Consider the following 17268-nt stretch of genomic DNA (forward strand, 5'->3'; position numbering starts at 1 on the left):
CAGTGTAGCTTTCGTTCTTTGCATCGCACGTTCTTCAGACCTTTATAGAAAAATCCTACATTGCTTCACATAAAACTTAAATAATTTGCTCCCTACGGACACCAAGGTTCAATCCAGAAGAGTTCAAAATAATAGAGGCACCACCCCATAAATATTAAAGAAAAAGTTTGAAAAGAAACAACTGTAAGTCAGAATCTGAACACATTTATTAACTATTAACTTTAATTCAGCTTTTTAAATAATAAAACTAATGATCCTCACTTCTAAAGTGTGTGATTGCCCTGTCTTGTTCATGATTCTTTACAGTGGTACAGATTTCACTGCCTACCATTTTCGAGGCTTTTGTCTTGTGTTTTCCCTTATTAAGAAGGAAATAATAAAATTTGCAATTTGTTTTTGGTTTGGAACTGCTAGAAATTGTCTCAAGAGAAGTACATTTTAGATGCAGCTGTAAGTTCTAAATACCATGATGCTAGTGTCACTGAATTCCATAGAATTTACTTTTGAGTAAATATGGCAGTAAGTACACTTAATTTTCCATAATAGGGAAAATACTTTTCAAAAACAGAAGATTTTAATGGCCATCCCTCTACTTTGTCAAGAAAATGCTTCTTGTCCTGTCCCTGTATTGCTTGGGAATGCTATGAAAACTGCATCTTCACTATACAGTAAATGTTAGCTTAATGCTTCTCAAACTTTCCTTCATTACTCAAAACTTGTTATCATAAAGTCATTATTTAAATACCTATGTTGTGACTGGGTAATTGGTTTGTGTGTTATAATCCAAAGAAAAACTTATTTTTTGCAATTTTGGGTAATTTACCCAGGTTTGGGAAGCACTGTGTTAAATGTTGTACCAAAAGACTAAAATCTATCATTACACCTCAGTCACTTGTACTCCTTGTACTTCTTTCACATAATTTCTTGAAAAGGTTATTAAGAACTAAAATTATTCTGCTCTGAAGTTGCAATGGCAATAAAATTGGGAGATCCTTTTCTGAAAAACCGAATGTGCAAAATGCTAATTGTGGAGATACATATTTAAAATTAGATTGGAGTATCTACAATTAACAGTTAACAAAAACATTAAGAGATCTATATAAAGAGGGGAATTACGGTAGACATTGTGCTGCTTGCAAAAGTCCAAAGAAACACGGTAGCACCCTTTTAGACTAACGATAAACTTTTGTGAGCTGCAGCATCCTTCTTTCTATTGATTGCAATAAGAAGCACCAAAATGAAACAATCCTGGAAAGACTCACTACAGTACAATACGTTGGTGGAAACGTATTTTTAAGCTTACCACACTGTTTCAAAACAGGCGGCTTTCTGTTAATTTACTCAGTCTATTTTACATTTCAGACTGCTGGAAGCAGTTTGAGGCAGATCAAATGGAAGCTGCCGAGCAATTTACTGTCTCAGTAAAAGCCCAAATGCAGATTGCAAAAGCTCCTTTGCCAATAGTATAGAGAATTGATTGTGGTAAAGTAGATATATTTTAAACAGCCATTCGGTTTATCAAACGGAGAATGAAACTATTTTTTTCCCTTTTTTCCCCCTTTTGCTGTGCGTCGACGGTCTATGCGTCGGACGACTGGTGGGAACGAAATGTGCAGGTCGCTGTTGTCTCATTTAATAGAGTCCCCCAGAGAAAACGGAAGCAGAAACGACCGAGATTTACTCTAACTATGCAATTAGGGAAAATGGCCTTCAGAAGTGTCAGACTGATTTATGAGCAGTAGATAGAAAAGAATTGCCGACGCGCTTATGATTAAAAGAAGAAAACGTGGATCTTCTTTTTTAGGGGACTGATAGATTCTGTCGGCCTCTGACTAGCGTGATAAAATGATCCATCATCTACAGTAGGTAGGCAGGCAGGCATTTGATAACCCTAAAGTTGACTGTGGAGAGAATTTCATAACATGACTTCTGCAATAGAGGAAAAAGAGCTACAAGAGAGACTGAGAGAAGCTGCTGCTTTGGGGGATATTGAGGAAGTTCAGCGATTGGTGGATTTTGGAGTGAATGTGAACTCTCAGAATGAAATCAACGGCTGGTAAGTATTTGGCAAGTAAATTACTTCACAAGTTTCCGGTTCATCTTATGGTAATCTTGCTTTAGAAAACGCATTTCGGCAGTATTTTTGTTCAATTAGTTTCGGTTGTTAAAAATAAATTAATTATTTTTTATTATTTCTCAGCTTTGCCATGTTAAATATACATAACTTGGAAAAAAATGATTAAGCCCTTTGCTGGTTTATAAACTTGGCATATTATATTTAAGTATTTTTTAAATCTATTTAAGTTGGTTTCTTACATTTGGTTGTAATCCTATATTACAATAGGCAAGAATAATATGGTATTATTAATAATAATACCAAATAAGAGTAATACCAAAGATCTAATCATTTATATATTTTCATAGTTAAGGAAAATATGCAGTAATTATTGGAAATTTTAAAATATATTTTCTGGTTTATTTCTTTTAAAATTATTTTCAAACTTTTTAGAAGTGCCTGATATGTTTCAGAAGATCTACAATTACAAAACAAATCTAAACTTTAAAAGATAAATCTGTCAGGATTTCTGTTGTTAGGTTTTATGGGTGAATCTGATATTCTGGTGATTTTAATAATATCTTGATGCTAGAAAATGTAAAGATAATATCTATTTTTGCTGTATATATTCAGTCAGTGTGTCCTTTATATAATTAATACATTGCAAAAGTTGTGACAGTTTTGTAATGTTATATGGAGAGCTAATTTCAGAATATTCTCTGTTAGTAATGTATTGCCAAATAGTTGTAGAAATGGAAGGAATAAATAAAAAGATTTGTACATGTTATAAAACATTCTGAGATAATTTTGATCACATCAAACGTTTTGGAAAAATTTATGAGAGATTAAGTAATTGTTTATAAATTGATTATGTGCTATCAAATCAACTTTAAGCAACTGTATCAATAGTCTTCCGGGATGATCTGTTCCCGATTTGGCCCTTTAGATGTTCCAACAGTATACCCATGGCCACTGCAATCAAGTTCATCCATTTTGCTGCTAATCATTTTCTTCCCTTATACTGTTCTGTTATTAGCTAGTGAGATCCTTGCACAATAATTCTGATATGAAATTGTTAATAATTTATAGGATAACACTACACAATCCTTACAAAACACAGAATTGGTTAGACATTTATGGTTTTATCTAGTGTTTTAAGAAAGTTGATGTAAATTTTTGGTAGTCTCAGAGGAAACCCTATTGCTATTAAACAATAACAACAGTAATAACAGTAGCTTTATATTTGTAACTTTTTATATACAGTGTTAGTTAAATTTTACCATTTTCTTGCTGAAGAGGAAAAAACCTTTCTAGATATAGTAATTGTAAACAAGAAAAAGGATTCAGTTTTAAGCAGAAATAATTACATTCAAATACCTGTTTGTTTAGCAAGTTCACTACCTGGCTGACATTTAGCACTATCTATTAATTTTGTTGAATTGAATATATGTGGCATAGCTTTCAGAGGAGAGGAAGGGTGCAAATAGTACAGAAAGAAATAATTTTTCAGGATAGCAGGGTGATAACATTAGAGAAGATCATTCTGTTGTGTCTCAGCTCAGTGGTTCCATTTCACCATCTACATCAGCCAGCTCTAGCATAATTATTTGTGCTGTCTGAGCTTGGTTGTATGCTTGCAGACGTTTCATAAACCAACTGGATAACATCATCTGTGCAACAGAATGTGGGTTTGCTCTCTGTTTATACACAGTAAACTTGCTCTGCCAGTTTTGGCAGGGGTGTGATTTTCTGTTTGGTAGTTCTTTGATTAGAGTATTATTTTCTGTTTGCTTGTTTGTCTTGTGTTAATTTCTGCTTATGTAGGATCTGTCCTTCTGCTCTTTTGTGGACACACAAAAAGACTGATACGCCTCTTTGCCCAGTTGTATTGTTACCAGGCTCCCCAACATACACCATAGCCAAGGAACTTACTAAAGAGCTTAGACATCCCATAGAGGGGAACAGATATTCTATTACAGCGGTGTCAAACTTGCAATGTCACATTACGTGTTGTGATGTATCATGACTTTTTCCCCATTGCCAGCAATGGGGTGGGCATGGTTTCAGTGTGATGGATCCAATCCGCGGGCTGGCAGTTTAACACCCCTGTTCTATTAACTCCTCATTAAAGTGCCACTAGAAAATCAAAGACCTAAAAATAGAAGTTGAAGTTACGTTTTTTATGTCACAGCACTCTTTACACTCAGATCCATAATTAGAGAAAATATTCATGGCAGCACTACTACACAACACACCTGACCTAGACAAATACAGTAAGAGTTAAATACCTAGAATCATGGACCTCACTAATTTAATTTCAATTTGATAGAAAAATATACCAACAAATCAGAAGAACACCCTTGGAATCACCACTCTCAGGACTTATAGCGAAGACTGCAATGCCACATCTAGAAATTCTAGCACTCCCACGGATACAACCAAAAGTATGGCTCAGGTGTGTAAATAACACCTTTGTCATATAATGAAGGAACAACTAGAGAAGACACATGAAAAAACATCTTCAGAGGAATAATATTCAGAAGAAAAAAAACAATAACACTCTACCTATCTGGGTATTGTCATCAGCAGAGGAAATAATGGCAAATTAGAAATGCAAGGCTATAAAAAAAACCAACCCACACTAACCAAATGCTCCCTTGCCAAAGTAACAGCCAAATTTCACACAGGAGCTGTGTAAAGAACATTATTTAAATTAGTACAAATGCACTGCAGCACCCCATAACAACAACAACAACAAAAAGGAAACAGACTGCAAGCAAATCTTCCAACCAAATGGATATCCAAACAAAAAGTGCCTGACCACCCAACCTGCTATAGTGCAATTAACACCAATTATGAAAAGGATGCGGTGGCTCAGTGGGTTAGGACGCTGAGCTTGTCGATCAGAAGGTCGACAGTTTGGCGGGTCGAATCCCGAGTGCCGCGTAACAGAGTGAGCGCCTGTTACTTGTCCCAGCTTCTGCCCACCTAGCAGTTCGAAAGCATGTAAAAAATGCAAGTAGAAAAATAGGGACCACTCCGGTGGGAAGGTAACAGCGTTCCATGCGCCTTTGGCGTCCAGTCATGCCGGCCACATGACCACGGAGATGTCCTCGGACAAGCGCTGGCTCTTCGGCTTTGAAACGGAGATGAGCACCGGCCCCTAGAGTCAGAAACGACTAGCACGCATGTGCGGGGGAACCTTTACCTTTACCTTTACCTATGAAAAGGATAACACTACCGTACATCAAGAGCAGATCAGAAACAACCAAAATAGTATTAGAACCCCAAGGCTATATGTACTATATGTGCTGCACATAAACAGGGTGCAAACCTCACAGATGCCAGCACTGATGATGTTACCTGGTTGGGTAATGAAATGTCTGCAAGCAAACAACTAAGCTCAGAGAGCACCAAGGATCCCACAATCCAGTCCTGAGCTACAGATATTTTCTTCTGTTAGAATTATTTGTATTTGGTGGAGGCTGATTGAAAGGGAACAAAGTTGCTGGAGGGATTGTTGCATTAGGCTGACAGAAATTGTAATTTCTTCAGTCCTTTTGTTTCCAAACTGTTGTCTAGCTCAGGGGTAGGGAACCTTGGCTCTTTTATGACTTGTGGATTTCCAGAATTGCTGAGTGAGCATGGCTGCTTCAGGAATTCTGGGTATTGAAGTCCGCAAGTCATAAAAGAGCCAAGGTTCCCTACCTGTGGTCTAGCTAAAGTAGACTCTGTGTCCACCAGTAAGGTACTGGTTTTCATGGAAGAACCTCTAAATCCAAATACTATTAGAAAAAAGATTAAGGAAAGAGAATGCCGAAAGAAAGTCATTTTACTTCAAAACATTTTGATATAAGACTAACATATGTATTAGCAGTTAGCTCAAACATTGAGGATTTAAATTGGGAAAGGGAATTTCCCCCAGCAGTATAACATTTTGCTATCCAACATAATTTGAGATTGTTGAACTGAGAATGATTGATTTGTGGTGAGGAAAATATCTATTCTGGAAAAAAATGCATCTTGATCAATTAAAGAGTTTTATTGGCAAAATATAACTTTACATGTGAAAGTTTCACATTCTGAACCGAACTGTTTGATAAAAACAAACCTTCTGGGGTGAAGTGTGCTTTTAATTTTCATTTGGGATGGAATGAAAATGAGGAGTGCGTGCCTCAGATATGGGAAAACTTAAAATACATTATTCTTGCTGCTTGAAGAGCTAAGATGAAAGCATGACATTTCTAGCACCATCTTTTTTGTTTTCTGAGAGTTGTCCAGTAGGTGTCACCATAAGGATATCTAAATTATGACACAATGGCTTAGTAGTGGAAGGGAAGGGGTCATCCTTCCCTTTTCCCTTAATAAAACTCAATAAGTCTGTATCTTTTTCTTGTACAGGACTTGCTTGCACTGGGCCTGTAAACGAAACCATGCCCTGGTGGTGGCATACCTTCTAGAGGCTGGCGCAGATAAAGACATCCTCACTGTTAAAGAAGAAAAAGCACTCCAGTTAACATCCAAAAGGGAAATTAGGAAGATGCTGGGAGGTAAAATACTGTATAATTTGACAGTTCAAATATATCATAGAAAATCAGAATGCCAAGGAGATGGTTTGAATCTCTACCGAGATTCTCTATGGGTTCTCTTGTGGACTTTTTATTTTGTGGCCTTGAATTAGAATTATTAGTAATGTGACTACAGGTAGACCTCAACTTGCAACCATTCATTTAGTGACTGTTCAAAGTTATAACAGCACTGGAAAAAGTAACTTATGATTGTTTTCAAACGACCATTGTAGCCTCCCCACTATCATATGATTATGGCAGGAATCTTCAAACCTGGCCCTTTTATGACATGTGGACTTCAATTCCCAGAATTCCTCAGCCAGGCACACTGGCTGAGGAATTCTGGGAGTTGAAGTCCACAAGTCATAAAAGGGCCAAGTTTGAAGATCTCTGATGTATGGCAACTGATAGGTATTCACAATGAGGTGATATGATCACCTTTTGTGACCTTCTGACAAAGTCAATGGGGAAGTCACATTACCTTAACAACTTAACTGCAGTGATTCACTTAACTGTGGCAAGAAAGGTTATAAAATAAGGCAAAATTCACTTAACAACTATCTTGCTTAGCAACGGAAATTTTGGGCTCAATTGTGATCATAAGTCAAGGACTTCCTGTATGTGAACCTCTCACAGTTTTATTAAAAAAATCAGATATGGACTGCTGAATTTTAATTTGCTAAAACTAGTAGTAGATACACATATAAGCAGGCATATACATAGAATGAAGGCTATTGCTAAGCACATTGATTTGTGCTTTAGATTGTAAGCCGCCCTGAGTCTTCGGAGAAGGGCGGGATATAAATGGGATTAAAATAAAATAAATAAAAATAAATATATTATATGTGCTGTATATTTAATACCTATTTTCTCCAAAGGATTTTATTGTAGCATAACCTTTGTGGTTAAACATAAATAACATCTATTTTTATGTACATATTGTAACCAACCCCCCCCCCTCTTTTTTTTTCTTCTGTAGTGGAAGATGTTGATGAGCTTTTGGATGTGAAGAAAGACTTGCCAATTATCCCAAATTATTTATCTAACCCGCCTTTTCCTTATGTGTACAACTCCATGAATAACAGCACTAGCAGCACCTCAGCTTCCTCTTTGAATGGAAGACTTTCTCCTTTAGAAAAACACAACATGGACCCTCCAGTTTCTTTGCCTCCAGCACAGACATCTGCCACAGCAGTATTGCAGCATGGAAAAGCTTCTGTAGGATGTGATGGAGACGTGACAAAAGCAATCGCTGTAGAATGCCTGGAGCCCGTTGTTCAGAATGGTCATGCTCATCAGCTCTCTGTTCCTCCAAGCAGGACACACTGTTCCCCAGCTGGATCTACACAGCCAGAAACCCAGAAACCCAGTGGCCCTTACACAGGAGCTGTCCCAACATTTCAGCCCTTCTTCTTTACCGGAGCAATTCCCTTTAATAATATGCAAGGTAACCTCATGTAGAGAAATTGTGCGGTTTCCAGACAACTTAAGTACATGCATCATTACCACCATTTCACAAAACTCTACAAAAAAATTATTTCTTCACTTGGAACTTTTGCCACTTTTTGCCTGCTGTTGTAGTCGGGATAAGATTTTTTAGGTAACTGTAAGTAAAATCCAGTAGAGTTTCTGGTTCCTTTTTTTTTTGTGATATGCTGAGAGAACAGTCACTTCAAAATTATTCATACATTCCTACATAGATCTGAATGTGCAGGCAAAAGGATTGTGATATGCACAACTTCTATTTCTCATTTCTGTGTATATTCAGTTTGATGCTTGAAAGAGTTTAGGAAGTAAAAAAGTTAAAAAAAAGGTTTATGTATGTGAGGTCTGAGGCATGATTGGGAACCCGCTGAACAGGCAAACGTGAGCAGAATCTGTCATTCAGATTTTTTACAGGGGTTATATTAAATGTACATGGGAATTGATCACAGGCTCTCCCTCAGAAGATCTAGCTACTAACATCTGATACTACTAGCTCAAGTGTGTGTATGTGTGTCCACAGAGAGCGATATGGCTACTTTAGAGTTGCGGAACTTGTATCTTTTGTTAGATAAGCAGCTCTATATAAGAGGGCTGTGGGAAACCTTCAAAAGAAATGCTTTATAACACATATAAGTATTAATAAGCATTTCTTTTCAAAGAGGATCTATATATTTTTTTGCAAACCTAGCCAGGTTGCTTTGAGAGGTGTACTTGGTTGGTGCACAGGAAACCAGCTGCTTAGTGTTGTGAAATATTTTTTTTCAGACACTTTGGCATTTTAATGTAATCTTTTAGCATGAGAAGTTACTCTTCAGCTACTAATCAGAATTGGTCCTGGACCTCCCAAATTAATCAGTGTATTTATGGGGTGTTATTTTCTGTATTTTATTGCTTTTGTCATTTCAATGAATGCCACTGGTTTTTGATAAAAAAAAGAACCATGCTTTTCTTTAAAACAAAATGGCAGCAGTGATTTTTGCTGGAAGCATTCCTGATAGAAGGTAGAAATATATTTGGTTATATTTATTTAAAGTTTATTTTTTCATTTACCTCCTACAAAAGGTCATAGCAGCTACTGTGGGGAGCTCCCTGCATTTTATTCCTATAATAGCAATTTTGGGAGGCAGTTTGGACTGAGAGGGAGTGATTAACCCCAAGTCATCGATTGAATATATAATCACTAAGGGTAATTTGAACCTGGGTCTTCCCAGTCACAATGAAATTCTTTAATTGCTGCACTACAGGTTATCTATGAATCCCATAGCAGAAAGGAAACAAGGAATCCACCTCACTGCTTTTAAATATCCTTAATCTAAAATCTTCTCCTGACAGGTAGCCAGGGACAAAGGGGGGAAATTGAATCTAGTCTATAAAATATTTCAGCTTGCTTTTTTTGTGTGTGTGCTTCAAGGTTTACGGTAATTAAAATATTTAAAAATCTAAGATTAAAATCCAGGGTTTCTTTAAAAAAGAAAAATAACACAAGCAATACAACATTGTAAAAAGCCGGTACTGGAAAAAGTTTTAGCTAAAATTAAACCTCTTTGAGAAGCCCATTCTAAAATCTGAGCACAAACGTGACATGATTTTTGTTATCGTTGATAATTACTTATACTATTGTGTATTTGAGGGACGCGGTGGCTCAGTGGGTTAGGACGCTGAGCTTGTCGATCAAAAGGTCGGCAGTTTGGTGGGTCGAATCCCGAGTGCTGCGTAACAGAGTGAGCGCCTGTTACTCGTCCCAGCTTCTGCCAACCTAGCAGTTCGAAAGCACGTAAAAATGCAAGTAGAAAAATAGGGACCACTACGGTGGGAAGGTAACAGCGTTCCTTGCGCCTTTGGTGTCTAGTCATGCTGGCCACATGACCACGGAGACGTCCTCGGACAAGCGCTGGCTCTTCAGCTTAGAAACGGAGATGAGCACCGGCCCCTAGAGTCAGAAACAACTAGCACGCATGTGCGGGGGAACCTTTACCTTTACCTTTATTGTGTATTTGATAGATAAGATGTTGATATTAAATGCTGTACATTTAAGATAGATATCATCTTTTGTGGGAACTGAATTTTCAGGGCTTTTAATAAAGCATTTATGGCCAACTTCTAAACTGAAGGCTGTCAGTGTGCCAGTGATTCATTGCAATAAATTTCCATTTCTCCAAAGAGCAAAGCTCATAAGTCTTTATTACTGTTGTTTAAATTTGGGTCTCGTTGCTGACATGCAGCCTTTTTCCTACTAAGAAGAGAGTTAGTCTAACAAAGGAATGATTCACCCCCATTCCTACCCCACAGGAATTAGGGTCCTATGCTTGTCAGGCACTACCTTGTAAGTCTTAAGACCTACATTTCCTTCTGTGAGTTGTGGGCTCCCATTGCCCCCATGATAAGCCATCAAACATTAATCCATGAACTGGGCCAACTGAAAGAATCAGATTTATTTTTACAACATGATCAATGCTTGCTTTTTCACCATGGATATTATTACAGGTAGTCCTCGACTTATGACCACAACTAAGCCCAAAATTTATGTTGTTAAATGAGACATTTGTTAAGTGAGTTTTGCCCCATTTTACAACTTTTACAGCCACAGTTATTAAGTGAATCATTGCAATTGTTAAGTTAATAACACGGTTGTTAAGTGAATCTGGCTTCCCCATTGACTTTGCCTGTCAGGAGGTCGCAAAAGCTGTTCACATGATCTCAGGACACTGCATCCGTCCTAAATATTTAGCCAGTTGCCACGTATCCAAATTTTGATCACATGACCACGGGGATGCTGCAACTGTTGTAAGTGTGAAAAGTGGTCATAAGTTGCTTTTTTCAGTGCCCTTGTAACTGAACACTCACTAAATGAACTGTTGTAAGTCGAGGATTATCTGTACTACAAATATAACCTCTGCCCCCTCCAAGGTGGGGAAACTGATTTTTTCCCAGATTCGCTGATCCACAACGTAACCCAGAGTGCGGGATGGCGGGGTCCTTAGAGTGTCACAAATTTCCTCTGCCTGCTTTCTATGGTGTAGGATTGTTTTGGGAATCTCACTGGCATGTCCTTGTCAGAATAAATAGGGCAAATTGTTAAAATGGAATTAAGATTGAAAAAACTGGTATACATGTCTACTAATGACTTGTCTTTTTATTTGGGTTTATTTTAATTAGAACTGGTACTTAAGGTCAGAATTCAAAACCGTGCCCTGAAGGAGAATGACTTCATTGAAATTGAATTGGATCGACAAGAATTGACGTACAAAGAACTGCTTCGGGTGAGCTGCTGTGAATTGGGAGTTAACCCCGAACATGTGGAGAAAATCAGGAAGCTTCCAAATACTGTATTAAGAAAGGTACGTTTTTATTTCAAGTTAGTTATGAGTGGCTTGGGAATTTATGACTTTCTAAGTCAAATGCAGTCCAGTCCAGCAGGTATGCGTTGTGGTCTGTTTAGTGTTTCACGACTCTGTGGATTTTGAAATCTCAAGAGGATTGCACAGACCTAGAAGCATTTGGCCAGGCCAGCCAAAATGTCCAGCTGGAGGGCTGCATTTCACTTAGTGAATCCCGTTTGGCAGTCTTCGTTATCTATTTAAGGGCTACAATGAATATATATGTGGGTCTGAATGTCCATATGGTATTTTGATCCCTCCTTTATGTGAGGGGAAACCCCTCTAAATAATTTATGACGATCTTTCCAGTAATCACGTACAAGTAGTCCTCTACTTACGACCACAGTTGGGCCCAGAATTTGACTGTTGAGTAGGATGCTATACGATCACTTCGTTCAGCGAACACAATCCTGACTCTCCCAGTTGCGGTCATTAAGTGACCATGCAGGTTGTTAAGCAGAGTGCCCAGGAGAGAGCCTCCCTGGCATTCATGCCTGGGCTCTCTTCCTGCTCCACAGGGGGAATGGCCATGAGAAATTCATAAGGGTGAAGATGGTGGCATTTGCTAAGATGCTAGCAAATGTTAGCCTTCTGAGCTTTTCAAACAAAGGCGTTTGCTAATGTTTTCCCCTCTGCTAGAGAAAAGACTGGTGAATGCCAGCATTCCGAGCCTTCGGAGGGAAACACATTCACTAGCATTTTTGTCAGATTTAAGGTCCATTCTTTCATTGGAATGAAGGGCTTCCCCTCCCCTCCCTGAGGAAATCTCAGTCTGCTGGAGGAATGGACCTCAAATCTGGCAAAAATGCTGGTGACCGCCATTGTTAGGGAAGGCTCAGAATGCTGGCATTTACTAGTGCTTTGGTGAATGGTCTTCTCACCCCTCCAGAAGGGAAAATGGTAGTGAACCCCAGCATTCTGAGTCTTCCAGAATAATGGCATTAGCTAGCATTTTCACCAGATTTGAGCTCTGTTCCTCCAGTGCCTGAGAAGAACCTTCCCCCCTGCACCGAAGGGTGTGTTAATCATTTGGCGTGCTGGGGAAATGAACCCCAAATCCACTCTCCCCTCTGCTCGCAATCTTTCCCGCTGGCTTCCCCATTGTTTTTCTGGCAGAGAAGATTGCAAATGACAATCACGATTGCAGGTCATTTGGCAACTGGTTGTAAATGTGAATAGGTTGTGGAGAACCAAAAATGTGGTTATGTAATGGAGATGAGGGGCTGGCATGACATTTTACAATGACTAGAAGTATTACGAGCTGTGAAGGACCCATTCTGAATGCTTTTATGGACGGCAAAACACCTGTCCTGAAGCTGGTATGACTGAATCATCATTAAACAACTGATCATGAGCCAATAACTATTGTATGGGACTGCTCTATTGGTCTTTTTGTCAGTCTTAATAATAGATAATATTGTACTTTGTCATTACAAGGAACCTAAGGTTAATTTTATATATAGTTGTTGCCATGGGAAACAAATCAGTATGTCAAAGATTGCATAATTAATTGCATATAGTGAGGCATTTCCTGCACAAAAATGGATTAATTAAATACCAATGTAATGGATTACTCATAAACCTCATTTCTTCTTTAGTGATTACTGGTCATTTTGGAGTTCATAATATTTGGTGATAATACCAAATATCAGTGTCCAAAATACTGTGATATACGTAGCACCTCAGTTTATAAAGTCTGGAACTGGAATTCTGCCATAAAAGTGACTAAAAGATGAAAGATTTGGATGCAGTCTCAGTAAACATTCCTTTTTTATGAGTGGATTTGTTATGCATAAACATTACATTATTTTGCTCAAGCTCTGTTTTATTTTCAGTGAACTCTATAAGGGATTTGTGGATATGCTAAATCAGACATGTCAAACACAAGGCCCGGGGGCCAGATCCGGCCCACGAAGTGGTTTCATGTGGCCCGCGAAGCCATCCTGGAAACAGGGAGGGAACGGCCCCCACTGCCTTGGCCCTGGCCCAGAGACCCTCCTTCTGCCAGAGACCCTCAGATCTGTCCCACTCCTGCCCAGGCCCCCATAGGCACCCTTGATGCGAACGATGTAGAGCTGGCCACGCCCACCCAGTAGGCCATACACACTCTAGCCACGCCCACCCAGTAGGCCACACCCACCCTGGCCACACCCACCCGTCCCCCTGAGGGCAACCGCAATGCTGATGCGGCCCTCAATGAAATTGAGTTTTGACACCCCTGCGCTAAATGATGCAACCTATATGCAGGAAAATTTTGAGCAATTATTTCCAGAGAAATAGACTGACACGTGCAAATGCTACAAAAATTAGCAGACATGGGAGAAGTATTGTCATGTGAATAATAACCCACCTTTTAAAGAAATTTTGTCCTTCAGTAGTTATTTTACATGGTGATACTTACAGGGCTGTTTTTAGATTTTGCAAGCATCCGCTTCTAGATAAAGCTCATAACTTGTAAGAACAACATATCAAAGAGTTCAAACTGAGCCCCAAGGCATTCACGATAACTAGTGCATATCTGCATAACTATCCTTTTTTTGTTACATTCCAATGCTTTACCACCAAAATCTTGCTTCAATTATTTCTTTCCAACTCATAGATTAAGTTTGCCATTTGTTTGACTCCAAATTAAGTTTGGTGAAAACGTCCCAGAAATTCATTCAATCACAACTAACATTTTCAGATTGATTTCAGGAGGATCTAAGTGCAAATACCTAACAACCTAATCTTTGTATTTATAAAGAATCTAAAACGTATTACAAACTGGAAAAATTGGAAAAACCTAGTTCACAGACTTGCAGAAGGAGAAGGGGACAGAAAGAAGAAAGTAACAGGCAATGTTTTTCTAATTATTTTATTTCATATTCTTCTAGATCAGTGGTTCTCAACCTGTGGTCCGTGGCTCCCTGGGGGCCCACAATCTTGTCACAGAGAGTCCACGAAGGCCTGAAGAAATGTTATGATTTCAATCTTAAGTCTTTGGGATCCGTGGTATTTAAAGGGGGTCCATGGTGAAGAAAAGATTGAGAACTACTGCTCTAGATTGCTGCACCAGAGATTTATAATTTTCCAATTAAATTTAATCCTCTTCAATACACAGAAGTATATTTAAAAATATAACTAGGAACAACTGTGGAATTAAAAGAGTTTAAAGAGGGGCAAAATGTCTGTTCCAGCCAAGCAGATCGTGAAAAAAATGGTCAAATGTTTTGGTACTGTGTTCCTTGTGCTGACTCTAAGCATTGCTTCTAATTTTCAATGTTAATTTCTTTAAGGACAAAGACATCTCAAGACTTCAAGATTTCCAAGAACTGGAGCTTGTTCTAATGATGAGTAATAATGACTTTATGTTTAAAAATGCAGCACCAACACTGACTGAAAGGCCTTGTTATAACAAGAAGGCATCAAAACTAACTTACTAAATATTGAATTAAAGGTTTCATTCTATCCTTTAACTATTAAACCTAGAATTCTTTAAGGGCTATATTATTAACTTCTACTCTACCTTGGAAACTATAATTAATCAACTGAGCGTATATCTTTGAAAACAAGCTCAGTTAAAACAGTTGGACTTGTTTTTAATTTAAAATGCTAAAGGTGATGATATCATACATGCATTTCATAAACTGACAAGTGGAATATCCTAACCCATGAAATTGTTTCTTCTTGGAGTACAACAAAATAAAAGTTCTCAGGGAAATAAATTAATTGTTCTAATAATTGCTAACTAGTAAAAAGGAGGCACAGTACATTGAAAGACTAAATATGTAATGCATTTAATGTTGGTAAAAGGATGTTTCAAATGCAGTTGTCTCAGTAGATCTGAATTTGCAACTTGAGAAACTGGGATACTTTTACAGGAAGGAGAGATGTGAACTTTGGGACACTGGCCTAGTGAATCAAGATAATTTTTACGGTAATCACACTAATGCACATTTACACACTTTTGGCAGCAGAGCCTTGCAAATATGTGAGTGGGATGTGTTCTGCCATTGCTGATTGCAAGAGGAGCAGCTAATTTTGTGATCCCAGAGTTTGTGAAATTTTGCTACCTTTACTGTTCCTGCCTGGGATAAAGCATCAAAGAGCTTCTGTAAGAGACAGAGGCTGTACAATCTGGAAATTAAAGAAGTGGTTCCTTCCATTTGTTGATGTACTGCAACAAGGGATGCTGCCAATGTTCTTAGGAAAATTTGTATTTCAGAAAGAAGCACATTGACTGGTTTAAAAATCTAGCCAAGGAGCTAAATCAGCTGTGATTTCTTTGAAATGGTGCTCAGATAAAATGTTAGAAAATATACTTTACTGTATTAATCCAGACTTTAAAGATAGTGCTAACCAAAACCCTGTGTGTGTGAGTCTAACCAAGAATTGCTTAGCAGTAAATAATGCAGAATGTTTGGTACTGTTTGGACTGATTTCCCTTCTTTGCTCTTCTTTTGTCTATTTAACCTTGAGAGTTTTCCTGTGGAGCAATCAGGATGTCTACTTAGTAGCCAGATTCCAGAGAATCTGACATTAGCACAAGTTTCTTCTGCTTCTAATTTTTATCCTGTTTATCCTCAGGTTCTTTAGAACTGTTATTTATTTAAAGGAAAGCTTGTAGCATCTTAGATAGCAGAAGTATTTTAATATCAAGATAAATAATATTACATCTTGGAATTTCTATGCATTTTTCAGTGTTGCTTGCATTTTATATAGGCATGTCTAAACTTTTCACCATCTTGCTGTTTCAAGCTCTGTAACAATATTCTGATGCCAAATCCCAGAATAAACAGTATGAAAAAGCATGGGATACAGTACTACAATTAAGAATAAGTTATTAACCTAGTTTTAGGATTCTGTGTAGCTAGTGGATTGATATCAATTCATTTATTTGTAGTCCAACAACTACATGCTATAATATAGAAGGACTATATAGCTGCCTGGGCAGTTAGATTTAACCAGTGTATGTAGTTGCTAATTTCATTTACCAGATGTCAGTGTTCCTTGTTTACAGATTCAGGAATGTATGTACAAGTGCCGTGAACCTAAATTTGAGCCCTTCCTTTCTGGAAAAAAAAAGGCTGACCTAGTACTAGAGAATTAAGACAGACCTGAAAGAAGTAACATGTACAGGCTTTTAGAATACCCAAGTGGGGAAAAAAAACAACAAATGCCAGACTTGCCAATCCAAGTCTTGAGTTGTGATTATATTTACCAGGCTTTAAATAATGAAGTTGGAAACTTGATTCCATCCGTGTCTTCATAGTAAGAAGAGTTAGACTGTATGGTCTGCAGGATTAAATTTGGTTGTCTGCTTGTGCTCAGTTTTCCAGTTTCTATCCTCTCCATGCTACCTTAAAGAGGAGCGGGGAGAAAGAGTGCCTTGGATGGGAGAAGGTAGAGATTCTTATGTCTCGTCTATCCCCCTCCCCATTGCTTTTGGGAAGTGGAGCCAGAAAGAACTTTGAGGCTGTACGTTTCTTCCATTAAGTGGAGAGCTGGATGGTCTATAGCAGGGGTCTTCAAACTTGGCCCTTTTATGACTTGTGGACTTCAACTCCCAGAATTCCTCAGCCAGTTGAAGTTGAAGTTGAAGTCCATAAGTCACAAAAGGGCCAAGTTTGAAGACCTCTGGTCTATAGGAACCACAGCCCTCCGTTCTGTGGTCATTGCTTTCGTTTACCTCTGCGTGAATTTAACCTGCTAGTAAAACTGATTGAACATATTTTATGGAATCAGTTCTTGGAACCTGCAGGGTCAAAATGTATTCAGTGTATTCAGTTTTTCCCCCTTTTGG

The 17268-nt window shown here is 38.2% G+C and overlaps 1 protein-coding gene across 2 annotated transcripts; it reads left to right on the forward strand.

Annotated features, from left to right (window-relative positions):
* The first annotated feature begins 1695 nt into the window (after positions 1-1695).
* ANKRD40 (ankyrin repeat domain 40) lies at positions 1696-16997 on the forward strand. Of its 2 annotated transcripts, none has more exons than XM_081320945.1 (5): positions 1696-2056; positions 6458-6606; positions 7604-8071; positions 11266-11447; positions 14230-16997. In XM_081320945.1, the coding sequence occupies exons 1-5, from the start codon at positions 1923-1925 to the stop codon at positions 14434-14436; spliced, it is 1140 nt and encodes a 379-aa protein (XP_081177071.1). In that variant the 5' UTR covers positions 1696-1922; the 3' UTR covers positions 14437-16997. The 2 variants fall into 2 exon arrangements, with proteins under 2 accessions (XP_081177071.1, XP_081177072.1); XM_081320946.1 differs by having other exon boundaries at positions 14762-16997.
* Positions 16998-17268: the final 271 nt, after the last annotated feature.

Source organism: Vipera berus (assembly GCF_964194415.1).
Source record: "Vipera berus genome assembly, chromosome: 2".
Lineage (NCBI taxonomy): Eukaryota > Metazoa > Chordata > Lepidosauria > Squamata > Viperidae > Vipera > Vipera berus.